The 18,206-nt window shown below is 33.1% G+C and overlaps 1 protein-coding gene across 23 annotated transcripts in view; it reads left to right on the top strand.

The window, feature by feature from the left end:
• The window catches only part of CCDC7 (coiled-coil domain containing 7), a 394,574-nt gene that overhangs the window by 120,514 nt on the left and 255,854 nt on the right, over positions 1 to 18,206 (top strand). For all 23 annotated transcript variants that reach the window (XR_013172290.1, XR_013172291.1, XR_013172292.1 and 20 more), the window contains 2 exons: positions 3,024 to 3,112; positions 9,818 to 9,872. Coding sequence is in view for 2 of the 23 variants with exons in the window: in XM_077152126.1 (XP_077008241.1) it covers positions 3,024 to 3,112; positions 9,818 to 9,872 (144 nt within the window). In the remaining 21 variants the exon portion in view is untranslated. The remainder of the gene's footprint in view (positions 1 to 3,023; positions 3,113 to 9,817; positions 9,873 to 18,206) is intronic.

Genomic DNA, 18,206 nt, shown 5'->3' with positions numbered 1-18,206 from the left:
AGATTTTTGTAAATATTTTGTCCTCTTGAGGAATTGATCCCTGTTATAATTATGACTCTTTATTCCTGATTTATTAATATGATTACTTCAACTTTCATTTAATTAGTGTTAGCATAGCATATATTTTTCATCTTTTCATTTTAACCTATTGATGTTTTTATTTTAAGGTGGTTTTCTTCTATGCTGCATATGATTTGGTCTTGCTTTTTATCCAACCTGAACATTTCTTCTTTTAATTGGGTGTATTTAGACCATTGACATTTAATGTGCTTATGTTGTAGCTAGTTGAAAAATAACTCAACTTATTTATTGTTAATTTTCTATTTGTCTCATCTTCATTCCCTTTTTCCTTCTTTTTCATTAATAGACTACTTTTCATGATTTCATTTTATCTCCTTTTTTGGATTGCTGTCTGTTCTAGTTTGCTAAAGCTGCTACAATGTGATATACTAGAAACAGACAGCTTTAAAAGGGGGAATTAAATTGCAAGTTTGCAGTTCTAAGGCAGTAATAATGTCCCAATTAAAGTAATACAAAAATGTCCAAGTTAAGGCACCAACAACAGGTTACCTTTACTCAAGAAAGGTGAAAGAAGTTCAGGGTTTCTCTCTCAATTGGAAAGGCACATGGGGAACATGGCACCATCTGCTAGCTTTCTCTCCATCTTTCTTGTTTCATGAAGCTCCCACAGGGCCATTTTCCTTTTTCATCTCCAGAGGTCTTGGCTGGGCTCTCATGGCTCTCTAGCTCTCTTCAAAATGTGTCCTCATTTAAAGGATTCCAGTAAACTAATCCAAACTAAACCATTCAGAATGAGTAGAGTCACATCTCCCTCCAAGTTGTGGAAATAATTATATGGAACATAATTATACTAATTATTTAATGGGAATTTTAAAGGTACTCAAGTAATTTTTAATACCCACAATTGTGTGAGTCACATATCTGTGGAGATAATCTAATCAAGTTTCCAACCTACACTACTGAATAGAGGTTAAAAGAAACTGCTGCCCCCACCAGATGGATCAGGGTTAAAACATGGCTTTTCTAGGGTGCATAATCCTTTTCAAACCAGTACTGTATAACTTCTATTTAAATTTTGATGTTTGCTTTTGGATTTAAAGTATTTATCTTTCACTATTACAGTCTACCCTCAAGTAGATAGTAGTTATCATTTCTGATCCTCTTCATAAATTTGTCTATTTCCATATTTCTACCTGATACCGTTTTTCTTCTGTTTGAAGGGTTCTTTATCATTTTTTTGTTGTGAAGTTATGATGGTGACATATTCTTTCAACTCCTTTATTTATAATAAAATATTTTTCCCTTGAATTTTTTGACAGATAGTTTCTTTAGTTAAAGAATTCTAGTTTGGCAGTTTTTTTCTTCTAGTCTTTAAAATGTTGCTCCTTTGTCTGCTAGTTCGCAGTATTTTTGACAAGAAGTCTGCTTTCCTCCTTATTCTTGTATGTAATATGTTTTCTTCCTGTCTCCTTTTAAGATTTTCTCTTTATCAATGCTTTTAAATAATTTGAATATGACATGCTTTGTGGTAGTTTTCTTTATTGTTGTAGATCTGTGGGTATATATTTTCTATAAAATTTTTTTTAATTGGCTATTTTTTCAAAGATTATTTCTTTTGGACTAAAATTACAAGTATATTAGGCCATTTGAAGTTGTTCCACAGCTCACTAATGTTTTGTTAATTATTTTTAGTCTCCATTTATTTTCATTAGTTTAGTGGCTATTGATTGTCAATATATATTAGATATTTCCACAAAGGAATGCTTCACAAAGCTCACATTTAAACTAGGAAATTACTTGAGTACCTTAAAAATTCCCATTAAATAATTAGTATAGTTATTTTCCATATTTTATGAGGAATTATTACACTTTATGTTTAATTTGTGAGAACTTTGCCACTGTAGTGAGTTTGGCTTCAATTGAAATTTGTGGTCTAAAGAGGTAATAACCACCTTATACCTTAAATAGGTCTCATTATTAAGTTAATTAAAAATTTCAATACTTGGGCAATGGTCGCTCAGTGGCAGAGTTCTCATCTGCCATGCCGGAGACCTGGGTTCGATTCCCGTAACCCATGTAATTAAAAAAAAAATTTTTTTAAAAATACTTTAGGTGTTAAAAGTTTCTCTGTTTTCTTATATTAAATAATAGATCAAGAATACTTGAAAACATATGGTCAGTTGTATTTTAACAATATCAAAACAATATCTTAGAGAACAATTTGAGCATAACATTAATTTCACATTTGCTTATACAGTTTCATCTATGAGAAACACCAGGTAAAAGCAGAAAACAACATCCAGCTGAGGAGAACCCAGTTGTACAGGAGTACAAAACACATACCTGCACGCACCTCAAAAATCTACCAGCTATCTTGGTTCATCATCTATATAATATACCATACCAGTGCATATTTGATGTTACTCCTTTTCATCTGATTTCAGATATGCTTTTTTTTCACCACTTCACAATAACTAACAAATGCATCCTATCTGATACTTACTTTTACAAGCAAGATTCAGATCTTTTTTAAGATCAAGTACTATGTTCTGCATAACATTTATGTCTTTCTTGATCATTTAATATATATAAAACTGCACTAATGTTTTTTAGTTTTCTATTTTTTAGAGTGTTGTTGACAATGTTTTTGAATGCTGTGCACCTAACCTCATTCCCCACATATATCCTGAGGTTTTGCTGCATGATAATGCATAGTTGTGTGACTCTTAAGAATGTATATGCCACATCATGGCAAGCTTTAACTGTTTGTATATTTATTAGCTTACATGCAATTTAAATTCAGTAAAGAACCATTACAAAGATTCTGGTAGTGTCACCAATTTTGTTTTGCTTCTATTCAGATAGTTTTCCTTGGAATATAGTGTTATTATAGTGACTCAGAGTAAAATGGAAATCTTGGTAATGTGTTTTGTGTAATATTTCCTGATTTTGTATAATTTTGTCCTAAACTATTTATGTTTGGGTTATATAAAATTACACAGAAAATAAAGACAACACCTGATCAAACACAGAAAATCAATAAAAAAATGGAGAAGAAAAAGGGCAAAGGAAAATCTGAGGACTTGGAAGAGTGAGTATAAAGAACATGTTAATCTTTTTCTTTCCTGATAATTTATATTTTAATTTTATAAGAACAAGTTAAGGTCACATAAGCGTAGTTCATTAACTGATACTTTTATAAAGGTATAACACTAACAAATATATAGTTTTATAAATAGACTAGGATATGATTTTGGGAGAGAACTGAGAAGGGTAGAAGAACCAAAAGTAGATAGAGGAGAATGAACCATAAGATGCTTAGGAATAGATCAACAGAATTAAATCTATAGATAAATATAGGGAAAGAAGAGTTTATTGTTTCATTGATAGTCTCGTTAATGATTTGTAATTCGTTTGGTAACTCTGCATTATAGGCTATTCTTTTTTATTGTATTTTAAAATTATATTATTTGATAAAAATGATTGTATTCCTATGTATGTGGATTTTTGTAAAGGGGTTTTATAAGTAGATTTTGCATTTGTTTGCTTGTTCAAATCCTAATATAAAAATATAACTTTTTTTTTTCCCATGGGCAGGCACCAGGAATCGAACCTGGGTCTTTTGCATGGCAGATGAGAACTCTGCCTCCTGATCTACATGGCCCGCCCAAAATATAACTTTAAAAAGAAGTTATTGAGGGAGTGCAAGGGTAGTTCAGTGGTAAAATTCTTGCCTGCCATGTGGGAGACCCAGGTTCAATTCCTGGCTCATGTACTTCCCCAAAACAAAATAAACAAGCAAACAAAAAGCAAGCCAACAAAAATTCAACAAATGGTGCTGCTATGATGGGATACTCACATGGAAAAAGAATGAAATGTGACCCCTGCCATATAGCATACTGTCATGGTTAGGGACAGGTGTCAACTTGGCCAAGTTGTGGTACCTGTTCATCTGATTGGGCAAGCACTGGCCTGTCTGTTGCAATGAGGACATTTCATAGGATTAGGTCATGATCACGTCAGCTACATCCACAGCTGATTCCATTTGTAATCAGCCAAAGGGGAGTGTCTTCTGCAATTAGTGATGCTAAATGCAATCATGGGAAGCCTTTTAAGGAGGACTCAGAGGAGACAGATTCCACTCCTGCTTTGGCTGGTGAGCCTCTCCTGTGGAGTTCATCTAGGCCATCCATTGGAGTCATCGACTTCGCAGCCTGACCTGTGGATTTTGGACTCTGCATTCCTACGGTCACGTGAGACACTTTCATAAATTTTATATTTGCAAGTGTTCCCTGTTGATTCTGTTTCTCTAGAGAACCCTAACTAATACACATACCAAAAAACAAAAAAAAAGTTGGTATTGAGAAGATGATATTATTAAGATGGTAATGTAAGACATCCCAGGCAATGATCCCCTTTGTGGAAGTTAAAGGGGGCAGTTTCAACACTCTTGGAACCCTGAAGGACATGAGACTGGAGGATGACTCAACAAATATTGAATTTTTTTTTAAAAAGCATCTAAAATTAATAGGATAGTGGCATGACAAAGTTATTAGTCTGGACCCCTCCACACACTCAGATCCTCATGCTATATGCATCTCATGGTGACAGCTCCCTGGCCCAGGCAAATTCTACAGTGTACTTTACTGTAGTTCCATCCATGGTGTTGATTTGAATGATTTAGGTGCATTCAAATACAGGGACCCAAGACCACACAGACTTGTAATGGTGTCTTAGTGGTCTGCTCATATGCATTTAAAGCAGCAACCTGAAGCACCATGGACTTATGGCAAGCAAGCATGCTCCCAGTCTGGATGCTAATTGCTAGTGCACCTAAATGAACATATGAGTACTTTGGTACATTGACCCCATTCAGCTCAGGATAGCCAGAGTCAGGAGTATGGGTTGGGATCCCCATATCTGGAAGTTACATAGAGGCAGAAAAGCTGCATAGAAAGGGTGAGCAGGGATGCTGGACATTAGTGCAGTCCTAGGGTTGAAAGCTGGAGGGAAAGGGTGATCCAGTGTGCATGAGTGGAGCTGAGAAAACTGCAGCTGCTTGGTGGGGGTGGGGAGTGGGGAACTAAAAACAGCCTAGGACTCATGGAGCAGGATGAGGGAAAGGCAATCCTTTCCTATAGGGGAAACAGTTGCGCATATTATGGTAGCCTTAAAAATAACTGTGTATGCCCAGGTCAAGGTGCAGGCCCAGAAAAATCTGAAAATCCAAACCCTTAATCACACACTGTTCTAAAGGTTTTGTATAAACTGGGACAAGCATTTTAGAGGAGTCTTGACACACCACCAAGCTACATCTTCAGTAAGAGGGAGAATCTGAATTTCAGAATAAGCAAATCAAAAGAATCAAATGCCCAGATATCAACAAAAGATCACAGACCATTCATGGAAACAGAGAAAATTTGCTTATTCAAGAGAACAAATTAAACCAACCAAGGAAAACAGACATTGGAACAACTAATCAAAGCCCTTCAGTCAAATCTTCTTAAAAAGGTTTACTGTGCTAAAGTAAAACGTGGACACAGAACTAAACAGAATCAAGAAGAAAATATGTGAACAAAAAGATTTAAAAAATTTAAAAAGGGATATAAGAAACATGATGGAAATGAGAAACACAATAATGGAGATTAAAAATACACAGGAGGTATTCAATAGAAGTTTTGAGCAGCAGAAAAAAAATGGCAAAATAGAAAACAGGACAAGGGAAATCAGATAGTCTGAAGAGTGGTGTTGGGCTTTAAAGTATGTCACTCACAAAAGGCATGTTCATATCTCAACCCCTGATCCTATGGGTGTGAGCCCATCTGTAAATAGGACCTTTGAAGATGTTATTAGTTAAGGTTTACCAAGCTAAGTGAGGGTGGGCCTTAGTTCAGTATGACTGAAGTCCATATAAGCAAAAGAAATTGGACATGGAAAGAGAAGTGATGAGAAGCTGGAACCTGGAGGAGCTAAAAAGTACACTATCGTGATAGAAGGGCCAAGGAACCCTAAGGATTGCTGGCAGCCAAACCAGAACAGTCTTAGGTGAGAACGCATTGCTTTCCTGACACTCAGTTTTGAACTTCTCTTAGCCTCAAAAGTTTGAGCCAACAAATTCCCATGGTTTAAGCCAATCCATTGTATGTCATTTGTTTTAGCATCTGAGAAGCTATTAGAAGCAGATAGAGAAAAAAATTTTTAAAAGTAAGCAGAGCCCAATGAACCTGTGGGACAACATGACATGTACCAATATATGTATTATGGGAGTTCAAGAAAGAGAGGAGAAAGAAAAAGGGCAGAAAGGATAGGAGGAAATAATGGCTGTAAATTTCCTAAGACATGAATATACACACCCAAGAAGCCCAACTAATTCCAAACAGGATAGACATAAGTATACCTACACCATGACAAATAATAATCAAAGTGTCAAATGCCAAAGATAAACAGAGAATTCTGAAAGCAACAAGAAGGAAGCAATTATTCATATACAAGAGCTCCTCAACAAGATTAGGTACTAATTTCTCATCAGAAACCATGGGGGCAGTGGGAAGCCAGTGGTATGGTATATTTAAGGTACTGAAAGAGAAAAATTGCCAGCCAAGAATTCTATATCCAGCAAAACTGTCTTTCAAAAATGAAGGCAGGTTTAAGACATTCACAGATAAAAAAATACTGAGAAAGTTTTTCACCAATAGACCTGCCCTACAAGAAATGCTCATGGGAGTTTTTCAGGTAGAAGAGAAAGGAGGGTAGAGAGCAGCTTAAAACAGTATGAAGAAATAAAGATATCCCATAAGGTAACTACATATGTAAATACAAATATCCAGTTATATTGTATTCTCAGTATGTAACTCCATTCTTTATTTCTGGATATGATTTAGAATACAGTTGAATAAAATAACCCATGTCTTTGTTATGCGCACTGAAAATATAAAGAGATGATATGTGACAAAAATAATATAAAGGGAGCAATGGAGGATTATAGGAGCAGAGATTGTGTATGATATTGAAGTTAAGTTGGTATCATTTTGAGTTAGTAGGTTATAGATTCTGGTTAAGACAAACACCACTGTAATAATAAAAAAGTATGTAAAAGTATATAGAAATGTAAATAAGAAAAGGATTAATCAGCTACATCACAAAATATCAAATAAACACAAAACAAGGCTGAAATAAAGGAAAAGAGGGACAAAAAAGATACAAGATATACAAGAAACAAAGAACAAAATGACTGAAGTCCTGCTCTATCAGTAACTACATGGAACGTAAGTGAATTAATTCTACACATCAAAAGACAAATATTGGCAGCATGTATAAAAAGTGTTATCAACTATATATTGCTTATAAGACACTCACCTTACTTCCAAAGACAAAAATGGGTTAACAGTGAAAGGAAAGAGAAAAAATTCCATGCAAACAGCAATCAAAGGAGAGCTAGGGTCATTATATTAATATCAGATAAAATAGATTTTAAGTAAAAAATTTACAGGACAATGAAAGGCACTATATATTAATAAAAGTATTAAACCACCAAAAGATAAAGCAGTTATGAACATACATATGAAGCTAATCACAAGCGACCCAAATATATGAGGCAAACTTAACAAAACTGAAGATAGAAATAGATTCTTCACTTCTGAAATTATAGAAACTTCAAAACACCACTTTCATAGATAGAACATCTAGACAGAAGTTCAATAAGGAAATGGGGAACTTGAACAATGCTATAAACAAAATAGACCTAACAGGCATATATAGAACACTGTACACAATACACATTCCTCTCAAGGGCACATAGATCATTTTCCAGGATTGACCACATGCTAGGTTACAAGACAATTTTCATAAATTAAAAAAGATTGACATTATGATCACAATGAAATAAGACTAGAAATAAATTGCATAAAGTAAACTAGAAAAGTCACAAGTACATGGAAATTAAACCACCTACTCTTAAACAATCCATGGGTCAAAGAAGAAATGATAAAGAAAATATAAATTTCCTGAGAAGGATGAAATTGAAAATATAACACACCAACACTTATAGAATACAGCAAAGGCAGTGCTCATAGGTACATCTGTAGCTATGAATGCCTTTATTCAAAAAGCAGAAAGATCTCAAATCAATAACTTTACTTCTCTACTAGCACCTGTAGTAAGTAAAGAGAAAGTAATAATAAAGATTAGAGCAGAGATTAATAAAATAGAGAATAGAAAAGCAATAGAGAGAATCAATGAAACCAAAAGTTGGTTCTTTGACAAGATAAATAAAATTGACAAACCTATAGCTAGATAACAAATAAAAATGAGAACTCAAATATCTATAAAGTCCAAAATGAAGGTAGGGGGTATTACTTAACGACCCTACAGAAATAAAAAAAGATTACAAGAGGATACTATGAACAAGTGTGTGCTAACAAATTAGATAACCTGATGAAATGAACAAATTCCTAGAAACGAATGACCTACCTAAACTAACTCAACTAGAAATAGAAGATCTCAACAGATCCTATAATAAGTAAACATGTTGAATCAATAATCAAAAGCCTCCTAACAAGGAAAAGTCCAGAACTAGGTACTGTCACTGGTGAATTCTACTAAACATTAAAAGAAGAATTAACATCAATACTTTTCAAAGTTTTCCAAAAAATTGAAGAGGAGGGGACTTTTCCTAAGACATTTAGTGATGCCAATATTACTCTAATACCAAAGTCAGAAGAAGACATCATAAGATAAGAAAACTGCAAACCAATTTTCTTTATGGACATAGATGTAAAAATCCTCAATAAAAGACTAGCAAAATGAGTCCAACAGTATATTAAAAAGTTGTATCCCATGGCCAAACATGAATTACCCTGGAATGTAAGCATGGTTCAACAAAAGAAATCAATCAATATAATACACCACATTAACAGAATGAAAAGAAAAAAAAAACCACATTATCATCTCAATTCATAAAAGGCTTTTTGTAAAATCCAACACCTTTCCTGGCAAAAACACTCAGAAAAATAGGATAGAAGATAACTTCCTCAAAATGATAAAGGGTTTTTATGAAAAACTCAGTTAAGATTATGATGAAAGACTAAAAACCTTCTCCCTGAGATCAGGAAAAAGACAAGGATACTTGCTTTCACCATTGCTGTTTAACATTGTACTAGAAGTTCTTGCCAAACCCACTGACACTGTGAGATATGTTGTCTTAAGCTGCTAACCTTGTGGTCACTGGTTATGCAATAATAGAAAATGAACACCGTAACGTTGAGCATTTTATATCATCTGTGTCTGAGAGATACTGGTGATGGTGGCACAATATTGTGAATATAATTAATACTTCTGAATTGTATACTTGAATGTAGTTAAAATAGTAATTTTTTTGTTCTATATCAGTTATTGAAATAAAATGTTAAAAAGAAAAAAAGAAACTATTCATCTTAATACATACATTTCCACAAATCCTGAAAATAAATTCATTGACCAAATTGCTTTGACCTTTGACTTACAGAAGAAAGATGATCAGAGTAGAAACAATGACCATTGCACCTTGAAAATCTTTGTCTCATCCTCAGTCTTTAAGTATTTTAAATCACACTAATGAGATGTTCATTCCAGAAGTTAGTTTGAGAAAAGTTATTAAACTGTTTAACCATCATTTAAATTGTATGGCTTTTAGAAATAATGATGCAGATTTATTTTGAAAATGTCATTCCTTTGTATGGTTTAAAGTCCTCCAGAACAAAGCAAAGCAGTAATGTATTTTAAAATATCATGACAAATTTAAAAACATTTTTAATTTCAGGAAGAAGTCTACAGGCAAACAACTTAAAATAAAAGAAGATTTGCTTCAGCTCCAGGTAATACTTTCTAAGTATTCATATATATTTGGTTAATAAGTATGGTGATAATTTTATGTATAGTCTGTGAATATGTGTGCGTGTGTGTTTTAAAAAAATTTTGTTTTGTATGCTATATGGCAGGGTCACATTTCGCTGTTTTTCCATGTGAATATTACATTATTGCAGCACCATTTGTTGATTTTTTGGTTTGTTTGTTTGCTTTGCTTGCTTGTTTGATTTTTGGGAAGTATATGGACCGGGTATGTGTGTTTGTATACTAAAATTCTTCCTGGGATATTTCTTTCTTGCTGGTTGACTTTTCCCAGCAAGTTTCAGAAAATAAAATCTTAAGTCCAGATATATTTACTATTATGTTTATGAAAATTATCATGGTTTAGTCAATGAGAGACAATATCATAGAATAAAGAATCTCATATTGGAGGAACAACACATTCTTATTAATTATGGGACTTTGGATAAGTTCTTTTAAAATTTCATCACTAAAAAGAAGTAAAACAATAGCTGCCCCATCTACTCAAATGTATTTGACATATAAGAAGCAAATGAGAAGAAGTTCTTAACTATAAGGTATATGGCCCACTTCTTGTATTTGTTCCAGTGAAAGGAATACAAGTAATCGAAGTTATTTCATTTTGGCTTTGGAGTACTTCTTTTTCTTTTAATATAAGTTTACATCTTAATAACTGTCATAGCATCATACCACCAATTTCAGAAGGTGATGGAGCTATGTGTCCCAGAAGTATGCACCTGATTTATTCAAGAAATAAATAGCAGCATTTGGGAAAAAAATATGAGTGCTGTTTGAGATACTGAATATAAAGTGCCCAACTTCATGGTGTTAATTTTCAACTGTTGCATAACCAATGACCACAAGGTTAGCAGCTTAAAACAACATACATTTATTATCTCAAGTGTCAGTGGGTTTGGCATCTGGCCGTGGCTTAGCCGGGCCCTATGCTCAGGGTCTCACTTGATTGCAGTCAAGGTGTTGGTGGGGCTTTATTCCTGTTTGTAATTTGGGGTCTTCTTTCAAGTTGAAGTGGTTGTGGCAGAATTCAGTTCCTTGTATTAAAGGACTGAGGCCCCGAGTCTCTAGAGGCTGTTTACAGTTTTCTTCTACACTGCCTTCTCCATGGGCAATTGAAATCATATACCAGCTTGCTTCTTTAAAGCCATCAGGAGAGGCTCTTTCTTTTTGTTTGCTAAGACAGAGTCTTAAATAATGTAATGTGATCACAGCAGTCATATTTTTTCACTTTTTCTATATTCTATTAGCTTAAAGGAAGTCACAGATCCCATTCATTCTCAAGGAAGTAGATTATACAGGGTATAATTCCAAGGATGGAGATCATTTTGCCTAATACATTTACTGACTTAATACAGTTATTTATTTTAGATAGAACAACATTAATTTTTAAAATTTATTAGAATCTTATATTAATAGTATCATAAATCTTTAAGGCAATTTCATTTGAAATTACTTTTTCTGAATTTAAAGTCAAAGTTTTCTATGTAGGTATAATTTTTTTGTAGAGAGGGCCTATGGATTTAATGAGAATTTTAAATGAAATTATTCTCTCTAAACTCCAACATTCCATTATGAACCACCACTGATCTAGGTTCTTTTACAGAGATCTATAGAAACTAAGAAGTGGCTTGCTTAGGGTTAGAGAGGAGATTAGTGGTGAAATCTGAACTGCAAAGAGTTTTCTGAATCCTGCTCAGCATTTGCAATTATATTGAAATTTATTCAATTTTGCTTGCTCATGCAGGTATGAATAAAGGAATCAGTTGGTATGACTATATATTTGTTTAAGAAATTTTAATGCTTATAAAGTATTTAGGAAGTCATATAAAAATTTAATTTAGTTTTTAAATGAACTGTTAGTTGTTCACCTCTTAGTTAGAAGATCAGTAGTCCAGTAATGATACTTATGTTTATTTAAAGTATATGTGACAAAGTAATCCATTTGAACCCAATCCTGTCTCTTATGTTGTACAAATTGGTCCTGGACTAAGGGTCAAACGGGTGTTTAAATCTAGCCTATGCTTTGCTTGTCAACTGCACTCCCTGATATAGGGCTGCTTCTGCTTGGACGAAGGCTCCTTTTTGTCATTCAAAACACAAAGACACTGTGTGGGTAGCAGTCAGTAGCTGGAGTTGTACTTAACAAAAATCATGCTTAGGTAAAATGATGTAAAATATTTTGTTTATGCTATTAACTTTTGATTTTAGGATTATTTGATGAAACCTATAGTGGATTTATTCTAGGTAAATATTTATTAGCTGGATGATTAGCAGCTTTATCATATGGAGATAAGGAAGAAAGGATAAATATATTTTTGTAAACTAAAATCTTAGAAAATGGAAATAAGTATACACATTTGAATATGCTATGAGTCAAATCATGCACACCACATTTGTGTACCTTACTTTTAGAGGGGAAACCTCAGAGATGTTAATAAACTTGACCAGGTTTATAGAATTATTTGGTGGACTTGGATTGCACTGGATAGTCCCAGAGCTCTCTCTTTTTATAATTGGGGGCTAATATGACTAGCAGTTTAAATTAAAATGTTACTCAGCATCTGCTGTCTCTTTTCAAGGGTCATCAACTTCCTAAAATTATAGAAACATCACTTAGTTTTCTTTATGCATAGTCCAAGAACTATTTAAATTTCTATTAAAATTACATGATAAATCCCTTTCTTTCTGCCCAGATGTAACGTCCCTTTTATAAATATAAACAGTAACTATAATTACATTCTATATGTACTTTGGATAAATTTATTGCATATAGTATAATGAAATATAGGATGTACTGAATTGATAAATACGGAATTTTTTAAAAAAATTTAAGGTCTCAAGAATTTTGAAGCTAAAATATGTCAGCATAGTTTTGAGATGTAATGCCACAGACTAATTTCAACATAATAAATGCTCACATAGAAGAAGAACTATGGTATAGTAACTGAGAATGTGGAGTTAGAAAACAGGAGGGATTTCTAGGTAGAAGTAACATGTGGAAAAACAAAGCCTTGAGGGAACAAAGGCTACTGAGGAACAATTCAGGTATTTGGATATGAGAAGAGTTTTGGATTAAGAAGAAGAGTAATAAGAAGACTGATGGGGCCCTCAGTACTAATGATATAAGTAGAATGGATTTTATTGAGTAGGAAATGGGAAATTAATGAAGATTATTAAGAACAATTCACTTGGCATTTTTATTAAGATCATTCTGCCAGCAGTATGGAAGATGAATTTTAAAGTTGGGTTTGTATTTTGGAGTCAAGGGGAATAGAAAGATTTTTGCAATCATTAATTGAGTGATAATTATAAGTTACATGAATTTATTAAGATTGAATTGTAAACAGTATTTTCTTATAATCTAAATTTTACTATTTTTAAGTAAGATGATTTAATGTTAAATAAGATTGATCCTTTCAAATTAATATGTAAATGTAAGGCTTTTCTAATCAGAATTTTAAAAAGCCTTTTTAAAAAAAGTAGTAGTTTGAACATTATATAAAATTTACCTGTAAAATCATTTAGGAGCATTTTAAAAACTGGTAACTCTGTCCACTTTTCCTGTTTCTCTTATAGTTACTGGTGCATCTATTATGGCAATTTATATTTTGATATAAATTTATCCATTTCTAATAGTTTTTAAAATTTATTGCTTAGAATTTTATGCTATGTTGTCTTAGGGTTCTTTTTATTTTCTTTTCTCTGTATATTTCTACTTCTTTCCCATTTCCAACAATATTTGGTATTTCTTTGTTTCCCTTTTTCTTATATCGGGTTTGTCAGTGGATTATATATGTATGTTTCAATTAATCGTTTGGGGGTTTTATGTAGCTGTTCTTATTTCTTTTTGCTGTTATTGTTTGTTTTCTTTTTAATTACTTTCAGCCTTTATCTTTATTGATTTCTTTTACTTCTCTTATATTATAATTCCTTTTCGTATTTTCATTAGTTGAATACACTTACATCATTTAGTTTTAGATTTTGTTTAATAGCAATAAATATTATCCAGGATATACAGTTTTCACTGAATACAACTTTCTTTGTATTTCATTGGTGTTTGAGATTCTCTTTGTTTTTGTTTGAGATTTTCTTTGTTTTTAAAAGAAGTTTTTAATTCTTTTCATTGTTGGCTTACATTTTTAGGGAGTTAACATCAGAAAATGTGGCATAAAACATCTCTAATTTTTAGAAGTTTTAAAGGTTTTCTTTGTGGTCAAGTACATATTTTTGTTTCACTTATCTAGGGCTCTATTACAAACTACATCAAAACATAGAGATTAATACATCAGTGATAAATTCCTTCTCTATTCTTTGAGGGGAGAAGCTGAAGGTTCTGCTCCTTATTGTGTGAGCTGAAATCACTTCATGTGGCTTCTTTTAGCTGTGAAATGTACAAGATGTCTTCCCTCATAAGTCTGGTGGTATTTACAAACACTAAAGGACGGTTGAATTTTTTTCATTCTGTTGTCATGCCCAAGCTCCTTAAATGGCAGTTGGATCCCAAAAGGACAGAGCTTATGTCTTTCTTGCAATATTTTATTGTATATTACTGAAAGAAGCTGAATAATACTTTCACATCATGGTTGGAAATTTCCTTAGCCAAATCCAAAAGTTCATTAGGTGTGTGTGTCTGTGTGTGTATATATATATATATATTTTTTATATATATATATAAAAAAAAAAATATATATATATATATATATATATATATATATATATATATATATATTTTTTTTTTTTTTTTTTTGCCCTACATGGGCAGGCACGGGGAAATGAACCTGGGTCTATGGCATGGCACGCGAAAACTCTGCCACTGAGCCACTGTCACACCACCCTAGGTATATTTTTAACATTGCAAATTACTATAGACCTGAGTCTTATTAGTTGTTCTGTCACTACATAGAAGAACCCTTCCCCACTCTTTTTCCAGCTTCCAATAATAATTTTCCAGCCTCACTGCCTTTTATAGCCTCCACTAACAGTTTGGCATTCATTCCTCTAGCCTTTGCTAATAGCCCTCTCGATGCTTTTCTTCTCTCCACTAAGTCTCCTTACTACCCTTGCAACTTCTGTTAACCTACTGAACTCAAAGGCAGTTCCATATGCTCTAAGTTTTTTTTGCCACCTCATCCCACTTACAGGCATTTTTTTAAATCTCAGTTTTCTGTTGCTGCATAGCAAACTACCTCCAAATTTAGTGGATTAAAACGATTTTAGAAAAAAATTTTTCACAATCCTCGGGTTTGCCAGAATTAGCTGGGAAGTGTTTCTGTTTGATATCACATTGACTGAGATCACTTGTGTGGGACCTCCAGCTGGAGCTGGAAATGTGCACTGTTGTTTCTCTTATTTGTCTGGTGTCTCATTCATTAGTCGAGCTAAGTTCATTTACAAGGTGGCTGGATCCCAAGTGGGCTAAAGCAAAACAACAATGCTTCATCTAGACAGGGATTGGGAGTCCTTCAGATTTTATCACCATATTCTGTAAGGAAGTCATAGCCAACCCAGAAAGAAGGGAATAAATGCATATGCATATAAGGATGAAAGGAATTGTTGATGACCTTTATGGAATTAATCCAACACAATATTCAATTTATTAAATGTTCCAGTGGCATAAAACAGTGCACACATTCTGTTGCTAGGTGTAGCAGATAAATTTTGCTAATTAACTTTCTCTAAAATTTGATAACTTAATGCAGAAATTATTCAGTATTTTATCATTCTCATTTGGCCTCCATTTTTTTCTTCTGATGAGAGGCAACCAGTCATTCAAATCATCATTTCCTCATGACTACATTCTTTGACTGCTTTTAAAATTTACTCTTTGTTCTTTGTTTTCAAAAGTTTGATTATGATATCTATAGGCATAATTTTCTTTGTATGGATCCGCTTGGGGTTTGCTTAGCATCTTGAGTATCTAAATTTATGTCTTCCAACAAATTTGGGAAATTATTTCAACGACTCCTTTTCAAATACTTTTTCTGATTCTTTCATTCTCCCTTCTCTTTATGGATCTGTGATTACATATTAGACTATTTGATATTACCCCCAGGTCCCTGCAACTCTGTCTACTTTTCCCTCATCTTTATTCTTTTTGTCTTCAGTATGGATAATTTCTATTGATCTGTCTTTAAGCTTGCCAACTTTTTCCACTGTCCTATCCAATCTATTCCTAAGTCAATACAGTAAATTTTAAATTAATATGTTTTATTTTTCAGTTCCAGAATTTCCATTAGTTTTTTTTGTTAATAGTTTCTGTTTCTCTGCTGAGACTTTTAGCTGTTCATCCATTGTGAGCATATTTCCCTTTACATTGAGCCTTTTGTAATAACTACTTTAAAATTCTTGTATGCTAATTTTAAAATGAATTATTTTGGGATCATTTTCTGTCCATTGTCTTTTATTTTAAGAGGAAGTCACATTTTCCTGTCTCATCAAATATTAAGTAATTCTGAATTATATCTTGTATATTATGAATGTTATTTTGTTGGGTCTCTGGCTTCTGTCATATTCCTCTGACAACTATATCTTTTTTTTTTTTTTGCTTTAATATGTAATTGATATTGGATGCAGAATGAGAGTTCTGTATTTAAGTGCCAGTTTCAATAGCATTTCAGTTTTTTTTTTTTTTTTTAGTTTTGATAGGCTGCTTTGAGTCTTCCCAATTCATTTGTGGTTCAGAGGTTAGGCAGAGATTGGGACAGAGTTTACATAGAGTTTGGGCCTCCCACTATTTGGCTTTCTTTGTGAGATATTTCTATTAACTGTGATTGCCCTGAATTCTGTTCTCTTGTTCTTGAATTATAAAAACTCAGGTTTTCTATCAGCTCTTATGTACCCTGCCTTGTGAAGACTAGACTTGCATTCAGAGTAGAAGCCATGAAAATAAGAATCTTAAGATTCTTCCCTTTTCCCAAGTGTCACCTTCTCTTGAAATATCTACCTATTCTTCATTGCTCTCCAGTATTGACAGTTTTATTTTGCCAAGAGTTTATGGTTATGTGTGGCAGGGTTTATCCAGTAGGAACTTGATCTTCCACATGAGAAGCAGAACTGTGTGCTATAGTTCTGGTTCTTTTGTTTTGTTTTCTACTTTTTATTTTTAAATACTTTCAAGTCTACAGGACAGTTACAGAAATAATACAAGCTCCATAGAGAGGGCTGCAGCATACCCCTATCCCCCCAGATACTCATATCCACCAATTTTAGCATGTTGCCACATTTGTCATATTCTTTCTACCATCTTTCTCTCTTTCTCTATCATTTATCTATCATTATTTATCAATCCATTTTCTGAACATGTGAATTTAGGTTGTATATCTCATTGTCCTTGAACACTTAATACTGTCATGTACACTTCCTAAGAACAAAGATATTCACTTATGTAACCTCTTAATTACAGTTAACAAGTTCCAGAAATTTAACATTGTTATAAAGCTTACAACCTGTATTACATTTTTCATAGTCCAAATAATGTCCCTTTGATCCTTTTCTCCTCCCTTGTTAAGGCCTTTCTAGAATCATATACTGCATGTAACTTACTCTTATTGTCTCTTTAGTTACTCTTTTTTTTCAAATTGTGGGAACATATATGTAATATATGGTTTCCCATCTCAACCACTCCCAAGCATACTGTTCAATGGGATTGATCACATTCACAGTATTGATGTACCTTCATCACCTTCCATTATGAAAATATTCCTATCTTCCAAACAGAAATCCTACACCCATTATGCATTAACTTCTCCTCCTTCTTTCCTCCTACACCTGGTAATTTGTACTTGAATTTCTGTATCTCTGTGAACTTGCATATTCTGTGACATTTTCTTTATAGTTGCAATGGGGCTTAAATTTAACATTCTAAATCCATAGCAATCTTGTTTGTTTGGATAAAACTTAACTTCAGTGGTAAACACAAACTGTGTTCCTATATCCCTTTGTCTCCCCACCTCTATGTTGTTTTTGTCACAAATTTCATGTTTGTACATTATTAATCCAAAACTACTGATTTATCATTTTTTATGCATTTGTTTTTAGATCCTGTAGGAAGTAAACAGTGTAGTTGCAAATAAAAATACCATATTATTGGCATTTTTATTTACCCATGTTTTTATCCTCACTGGATATGTCACTCTTTATATCTTCATGAGGTATTGATCTATGTTTAGCATCCTTTCCTTTCAATCTGCAGAACTCTCTTTAGCATCTCCTATAGGCCTGGTCTAGTGGTGATGAACTCCCTCAGCTTTTGTTTATCTTGAAATATCTTAATCTCTCCATCATTTTTTCCCCATCATTTTTTT

The sequence above is a fragment of the Tamandua tetradactyla genome, chromosome 1 (genome assembly GCF_023851605.1).
Source record: "Tamandua tetradactyla isolate mTamTet1 chromosome 1, mTamTet1.pri, whole genome shotgun sequence".
Lineage (NCBI taxonomy): Eukaryota > Metazoa > Chordata > Mammalia > Pilosa > Myrmecophagidae > Tamandua > Tamandua tetradactyla.
Note: the sequence above shows the minus strand (reverse complement) of the source record. Positions and strands in the feature narration are given on the sequence as shown.